The sequence below is a fragment of the Mytilus californianus genome, unplaced genomic scaffold (assembly GCF_021869535.1).
Source record: "Mytilus californianus isolate M0D057914Y unplaced genomic scaffold, xbMytCali1.0.p SCAF_4, whole genome shotgun sequence".
NCBI classification, from domain to species: domain Eukaryota; kingdom Metazoa; phylum Mollusca; class Bivalvia; order Mytilida; family Mytilidae; genus Mytilus; species Mytilus californianus.
This window is the reverse complement of record NW_026262690.1, coordinates 1426253-1434302: the sequence shown is the minus strand read 5'-3', so window position 1 is coordinate 1434302 and position 8050 is coordinate 1426253. Positions and strand designations below refer to the sequence as shown.

Sequence of the window (8050 nt, the reverse complement as noted above, 5' to 3'; positions counted from 1 at the left end):
AATGCATGACAAAAAATTGCCAAAATTCAAACTTACTATTTGTTGTTTTTTGTTTCGATTATTGGATAGTTCATCTTACAATTCTTTTTTATAATGACGGTTAACTGGAATCGTTAAAAATATTACGACTGATTTCAATGAATTTGGGTTATCTTTTATGCATGTATATCGAATTGCTTAAGTTTACATCTGTCGGTTTGTTGGTATGTTGACAATAAAATGGAATTTTATGCGACTGTCAAACACGTGAGAGGTATAGCTAGCTATAATACCAGGTTTGATCCATCATTTTTTACATAAGGAAATGACTGTACCAAGTTAGGAATATGACAGTTGTTTTCAATGCGTTTGATGTGATTGAGCTTTTGATTTTGCCATTTTATAAAGGACTTTCCGATTTGAATTTTCCTTGGAGTTCAGTATTTTTGTTATGTTACTTTTTTCTTTCAAATATTTAATTGTTGGCACTGATAATTTACCTTGTCCGAAAACTTACTGATATAAACCATTCAAATACATTTCATACAAAATCTGGCAGGAATTGCATGTGTTATAACGTTTACAAGACCGCAAGGACAACCGGTAAACTTGTATGTGTGAAAATAATGCGTGGCATCATTAAATCTTGTTAAACCCAGTGTTTATTTATATATGATAAAAATAGTTATTTATCTATCGATCGTTTGGAAACCATTTCCTTTTCTCGTATTGCAGCATTACCGTCTCTGAAAAAATAAGAAAAATGACATATTTTATAAAATTTTATTCAAGTATGATATATATGTACATATAAATAATTCTTATTTGCATCAAGCTTATCGTATTATTATAGTTACAGAGCTTTATCATTAAATTAAATATATTTAAGTACAAGACATAATTGACTCCTTGTTTACAAATAATTTATTCTGAAAAGAGACAGTAAAAGCTTGTTCAATACATCTGAACACAAATTTTAGACTTGTCCGTTTCAATCTTATGTCTGAAAACTTTTTTTTTTTTTTGCTTTTTCCAGTTTATAATTAAAACAAAGATATGTCAGACAAAAAAACAACTAAAATCACACACAAACGTCAACCAAGACAAAATAACACCTAACTTACCTTTACTTCTTCACAATTGTTCGGACCACATACTTCTATGATGGTAGCATTGGCAAGAGCTTTCGATTGGTAAAACTTAACTACTTCATTACCTAACAAGAAATATACAGCAATTACTTTTTTTGTTTCACAACTAATCTGGTGTGCATATAATTTTTTATCTCGTGGTGTATGCACTTTAATTTCACTAAAGGACATCTCGAAATAAATTTGTCTTTTTCTTTAAGTCAAAAATATTGATATATCTTACTATATTTTTTTTCTATACCGCAAGATAATACGTCTTTATATTCAAATGAATATATAAGAGGTTCATAAATTATAATTTTTTTAATCTGACATTGCTTCATGTGTAACCCGCCTGGAGTTTGTTTATCGAAAGTTTTGTTATGTTCTATCGTAATATAACTTACTTGGCTCATAGTACTCCCTCAATTTGACCCATACAGGTTTATGTCGAGCAACCAGGGCAACTCTTTTTATGTCTACTTCAATACACATTTGCTCTGACAGAACCTATAGAAGATAGAAAAAAAAATGATTTCTTTTACCAAACAATGTAGTAAGACTATCATAATACCGACTGAAAATGGTTTACACAACTATCGATCGTCGACTCTCAATGATCGTAAGGTATTATAATTAAATTCAATATGGTGATCTATACAATGCCAATGCTTTGTGTCACACGATGGCGCCTATTAATTTGACGACAGGTATAAACTATCAACTACCTCTATACTATGAATGTGTTGCCAACAAAAATGTGTGAAGGAGAGAAGGTCAGAAGATAAAAAGTTATTATAGTGAACATCCTGCTATGAATAGGGGTTTTGTATATCTCTTTTTTCAAATTACTAAGCAACAAGACAATTAAATAACAGAAAAATTCTTGTCCGGTGCATTATTTTTCTGTTGACTGCATATAAAATTAACCACAATCGAATGATTTAGTTATAAAACAAGCACAAATTAGAAACTCCAAAAATATATAACTGAAAAATATAATTGTGATGCAATTAAGTGGTATTCAGACGACTTGTCAACATTTTGTATGTATTAACTGTTTAGTTTTATTACTCTATTGTATCCGGAGACAAATTAAAGAAACATATAATGACTAAATCGTTACCGCATCAAAATATAAATTAATTTGACGGAAAGCCTTCTCCACTTTTTTGTATTGTCCTCCAGTATTGGTAGTATCGATTGACTCTAAGTCAGCTTCCATCCCAGATGGTAAAGATATTTCAAGCATTCCCATTGTACTCTGTCCTCCCCTTAACCAACTGTATAATGAATAGTATTGTATAACATATAAATAACATATACAAAGTATTGAACACCAGTTTACTTAAATATTTGAGATGGCGCATTAAATTATGTACAACTGCTTTATTAATATGCTTGAAATTCATGCTGTTAGTAATGAACAACATGATAAACTGAAAGACATTGAATCAATAAACCCAACGAGTGTTGCATGAGATCTTCGAAATCTGCTTATTGTATGAAATGATATTTGCTTTTTTTGTTAAATATATCGTTGAATTTTTCGAAATTTTAAGGTTTTTCTACCCCCTGATATAGATTACCTAAGCCTTATTTGGCCAATGGTTTTGAAATTTTCGGTTTTAAATGTTTTTGAACTTCTTAGTCTTCCCCTGATAAATATTGCCTAAGCCTTATTTGGCCCATTGTTTTGGAATTTTTGGTTTTAAATGTTCTTCTTAGTCTACCCCTTGATATAGATTGCCTTATTTGGCCCATTGTTTTGGAATTTTTGGTTTTAAATATTCTTCTTAGTCTACCCCTTGATATAGATTGCCTTATTTGGCCCATTGTTTTGGAATTTTTGGTTTCAAATGTTCTTCTTAGTCTACCCCTTGATATAGATTGCCTTATTTGGCCCATTGTTTTGGATTTTTTGGTTTTAAATGTTCTTCTTAGTCTACCCCTTGATACAGATTGCCTTATTTGGCCCATTGTTTTGGAATTTTTAGTTTTAAATGTTCTTCTTAGTCTACCCCTTGATACAGATTGCCTTATTTGGCCAATTGTTTTGGAATTTTTGGTTTTAAATGTTCTTCTTAGTCTACCCCTTGATACAGATTGCCTTATTTGGCCCATTGTTTTGGAATTTTTGGTTTTAAATGTTCTTCTTAGTCTACCCCTTGATACAGATTGCCTTATTTGGCCCATTGTTTTGGAATTTTTGGTTTTAAATGCTCTCCTTAGTCTACCCCTTGATACAGATTGCCTTATTTGGCCGATTGTTTTGGAATTTTTGGTTTTAAATGCTCTTCTTAGTCTACCACCTGATATAGATTGCCTTATTTGGCCCATTGTTTTGGAATTTTTGGTTTTAAATGCTCTTCTTAGTCTACCACCTGATACATATTGCCTTATTTGGCCCATTGTTTTGGAATTTTTGGTTTTAAATGTTCTTCTTAGTTTACCCCTGATATAGAGTACCTTATTTCGCCCATTGTATTTGAATTTTTGGTTTTAAATGCTCTTCTTAGTCTACCCCCTGCTACAGATTGCCTTATTTGGCCCATTGTTTTGGAATTTTCGGTTTTAAATGCTCTTCTTAGTCTTCCAACTGTTTTGATTTGAGAGTCACTGATGAGTCTTATGATTTGTAAGTCACTGATGAGTCTTATGATTTGTGAGTCACTGATGAGTCTTATGATTTGTGAGTCACTGATGAGTTTGTGATTTGTGAGTCACTGATGAGTCTTATGATTTGTGAGTCATTGATGAGTCTTATGATTTGTGAGTCACTGATGAGTATAATGAAGACAAATCGATATTCTGACGTCCACAATTATAAAATTGCTCTCCTTGATAATGTTGCTGTACATGTTACTTATTTCAACCAAGCAATATATAATGCTACAAAAACCGTATTGCTTCTCATCTTCTCATTTATGCAAAAACATGGGGAAGCTAATGATTTGTCATTGATTTTACTGAATAATTATCCTACTGATTGACGAGAGGCAAAATTTACTCTAATACGTCCGATACAGGACTTTCATTTTGAGCCTCATCTGCATAATGATATAAAACAAAATAGTGTTAATCGCCGTGGTCCTTGAGGCAAAACGCTGCCTACAAAATGTGGCGTTGTCCTAACAAAATATCACTGGTCACTAAATTGCATGTTGTGTCTAGCGGGACATAAACCTTACAATACATCGCCATATTACACTTTATCCACTACCAGAAAGCAAAATACTGTGACTTGATCTAAACATATTTTTCCATTCCGTTGATAATGACAAAATTCTTATATCATTTTTGTACGTGGATAACGGTTAATTTCTTTGTTTCTATAAATTCTCATCATTTCATAAATCTGTTACATTATGAATTTGGTGTTTCTGCATTTACCCTGGTATTTATTGGCGATTAACCTAGCTATACAGCTTACCGAGATATACCAAAGTCAATCAAGTCCGAGTTTGTTTTTATTCTCCTGAAGCAGCTTGTAAGTCTTTACCTGAAGCAGCTTGTATTTATTAACCTGAAGCAGCTTGTATTTATTTACCTGGAGCAGCTTGTATTTATTTACCTTAAGAGGCTTGAAGTTATTTACCTAAGGAAGCTTGTATTAAATTACTTAAATCAGCTTGAATTTATTTACCTAAATCAGTGTGTTTTTATTTACCTGAAGCAAACTCTTAGTCTGAATCCTTTAGTTGAATCATCAAGTACTGTTGTTATCAGATCGAACGCTGGCTCTCGTAAGTCATTATTGACATTAAAATATACTGCTACCTGAATATGATATATATGTGTTAATATGATAACTATTCCTCAGTAATATATATGTGTTAATATAATAACTAGTCCTCAGTGAGATATGAAGAAAAAAAGAAATAAACTGCAACCTGAACATAATATATCTGTGTTAATGTAATAACTATTACTCAGTGATATACGAAAAAAAGAAAAGAAATATACGCTTGAACGTACTACATTAAAAACAAATTCATATAGTAACATTTCTTTCCTGTTTTTATTTTAAAATGTTGTTATTTTTACATGTAATGTGTTATTATCTCAAATCTATGAAGATTATCAAGGTTCTAAATATAAATAAAAAATTTGAAATTTCAATTTCAATAGAGGCAATGGAAATCAGATCATTTGAACGATATTATGTTGTTTTGTTATATACGAAAATGTTTTATTACCTCCATCAAGCAAAGTCCTCTTCCATTAGCATTCACCGATACACTTCGTACTGTATTTGGAATCTAAATGATACCAACAAAAACATTAATATATATATATTTATTATGTTATAAATCTATATTGAGGCTTTTTAAATACTGGAATATTCAAGATTTCACTGATTCAAAATTTACTAGTTGCCGTCGATATATCTGTTGAAAAGGGTTAATTCATATTTTGACCAGCGATTAAATCTATATGTTGTTATGCAACCAAAAGAAAAAACAGAAAAGATATTTGGTGAAAAGGATAAAGAATCATATGTCGAATACAAAATTGAATATAAGAGTAAATGAGAGTGTAATTCCAAAATACAAGAGTGAAAACAAAACACACAATTAGACTCAAAAGAACCTATCAAGTAGACATCAAATTCAATCATTGGCATGTATGCTGATGATACAACACTTCATATCCATGGTATATATGTAACACTCAGACACGTGTCCATCCCCCAAACGTGTCCATATGACGTCGCTGAACTGCAAAACATGTCTAGTTGCTAAAGGACGCCAAAACGTGTTCTGTTTAGGTATAGAACCACTAATTCAGGCCCGGTCGGAAAGAACATACAAGAAAGTAGTACATATTTTAAACAAAATAGTTCCTACGCATAGCTGTATCTTTGTCAATAGTGGGAATATTTGGCTAGTTTTAGTATCAAATGAAAGCTTGGGGACTTGGGATCACTGTAGAACCCTTGTTGAAAGTTTTATTTGAATAATAAAGAAGTATATGAAATTTTAATAGGAGGGCTCATTTGGCCTGTTGTTCAGATCAGAAGTTCCTGTTTTTGTACTATCAAACTTCCGGGAGCCAGTACGCTCTAATATGCAATTAAAGGTATGTTGATTTTTTCAGCACAAGTCAGCATAAGGTACAGTTTTGACATGAAATAACTGCCACTTTATTTGAACTTAAGACAAAGTAGCCATTTATGCTTGAAATTGCAGAATTTAACATAGAAAGCAACGGGGCTATGAATTAGTGGTTTTATACCTATTACTGACAGGCATGTGAAATTCTATTTTTAGAAATCATACCCTTTACAGTGAAAATTGGTCACATTGTTGTCAGAAATCATGTTACATAATTTTTTTCATGTAACAATTATGTTAGTGTCAAATTACAGCCCTCAAATTGCTACAAAAAGGTATTTTAGCCTTTTTTGGTCATTTAGCATGCACACAGTTAAGATTTTACCTGAAATTTAAATTTTTGGATTATCTAACACTGAAACCAATGGAACTTGTATGTTATGACTAGTTTATAGTATAAATATTGTTTTTGGTCAAATTATCTAGTGAGTGTTCATGTTTTATTGTGTTTCTTGGTGAATTATTTATTTCAAGGAAAATTGGTGTATATACTTATATAGGAATTCCAAAATCTCACTTGAAATGCATTTTATAACCATTTTAGCAAGTTGTCTAGCCTGGAGATACATACATTGCTCTTGTTGATCCATGTTTATACATAAAAGTATGTTTTTTTTACCAAATCACTCTCCTTTTCCAACATGTAGAAAAAAGGGGGGATAAAATTATCAATTATATTTTATGTTTGGACCACTGTATTTATATTCAAGGAAGAATCTCTGATAAAAATAAGACATATAGGTAAGAACACTGTTATTTGAGTAGATATTAACAAATCAGAACTGGTAAAAATTGAAAAAGTGTCATATCTGTCACTATTAGTATCCATATGTAGTTTTCTTTGTTTAACGCATATCTTACTACCAGTCCAATTTGAGCTTGAATTCAGTGATATAGTGTTTTGACAAAAGCTTTATGTGTTTTTCTATGCTAGAAACAGATCATAGAAGGAAATTAAGTCAAGCAGAAGTCAATATAACAAGTTTGGTGCTGTTATAGGTATAGTACCACTAATTCAGGCCCGGTCGGAAAGAACATACAAGAAAGTAGTACATATTTTAAACAAAATAGTTCCTACGCATAGCTGTATCTTTGTCAATAGTGGGAATATTTGGCTAGTTTTAGTATCAAATGAAAGCTTGGGGACTTGGGATCACTGTAGAACCCTTGTTGAAAGTTTTATTTGAATAATAAAGAAGTATATGAAATTTTAATAGGAGGGCACATTTGGCCTGTTGTTCAGATCAGAAGTTCCTGTTTTTGTACTATCAAACTTCCGGGAGCCAGTACGCTCTAATATGCAATTAAAGGTATGTTGATTTTTTCAGCACAAGTCAGCATAAGGTACAGTTTTGACATGAAATAACTGCCACTTTATTTGAACTTAAGACAAAGTAGCCATTTATGCTTGAAATTGCAGAATTTAACATAGAAAGCAATGGGGCTATGAATTAGTGGTTTTATACCTTTATAAGCGGCCAATTGTGTCCATTTAATTTCAAAAAGGCCAAACGTGTCCGGTTTAAATATGAAATCGTAAAGTCTCAATTTTAAAAGCACAGAAACCACTTCTGCATGAAGCAGGTCGTACAATACCCTCATACATTATATAGACATTTAGGTATCATCAAAGAATATTAGTACAATAGAATCCACTTACTAAACAATTATTTTAACTGTACAAAACTAATAAATTGCAATGTTTATGGTTTTTTTTTAAATACGCATGACATATTTGCCACATTAAGCAATCAACATTCAATAGTTAATTTTTAGCTTGCAATTATACTTCAAGTAAATTTTTATTGTGGGATTCTTTTTTAA

The 8050-nt window shown here is 31.4% G+C and overlaps 1 protein-coding gene across 1 annotated transcript in view; it reads right to left on the bottom strand.

Annotated features, from left to right (window-relative positions):
- Window positions 1–617: 617 nt before the first annotated feature.
- The window catches only part of LOC127737263 (CD109 antigen-like), an 88973-nt gene continuing 81540 nt past the window's right edge, over window positions 618–8050 (bottom strand). Inside the window, exons 31-36 of the mRNA XM_052247819.1 lie at window positions 5309–5371; window positions 4780–4889; window positions 2236–2392; window positions 1517–1619; window positions 1104–1195; window positions 618–725 (exon numbers count right to left, since the gene is read on the bottom strand). Of these exons, the coding sequence (XP_052103779.1) occupies window positions 717–725; window positions 1104–1195; window positions 1517–1619; window positions 2236–2392; window positions 4780–4889; window positions 5309–5371 (534 nt within the window). The 3' untranslated portion in view covers window positions 618–716. The remainder of the gene's footprint in view (window positions 726–1103; window positions 1196–1516; window positions 1620–2235; window positions 2393–4779; window positions 4890–5308; window positions 5372–8050) is intronic.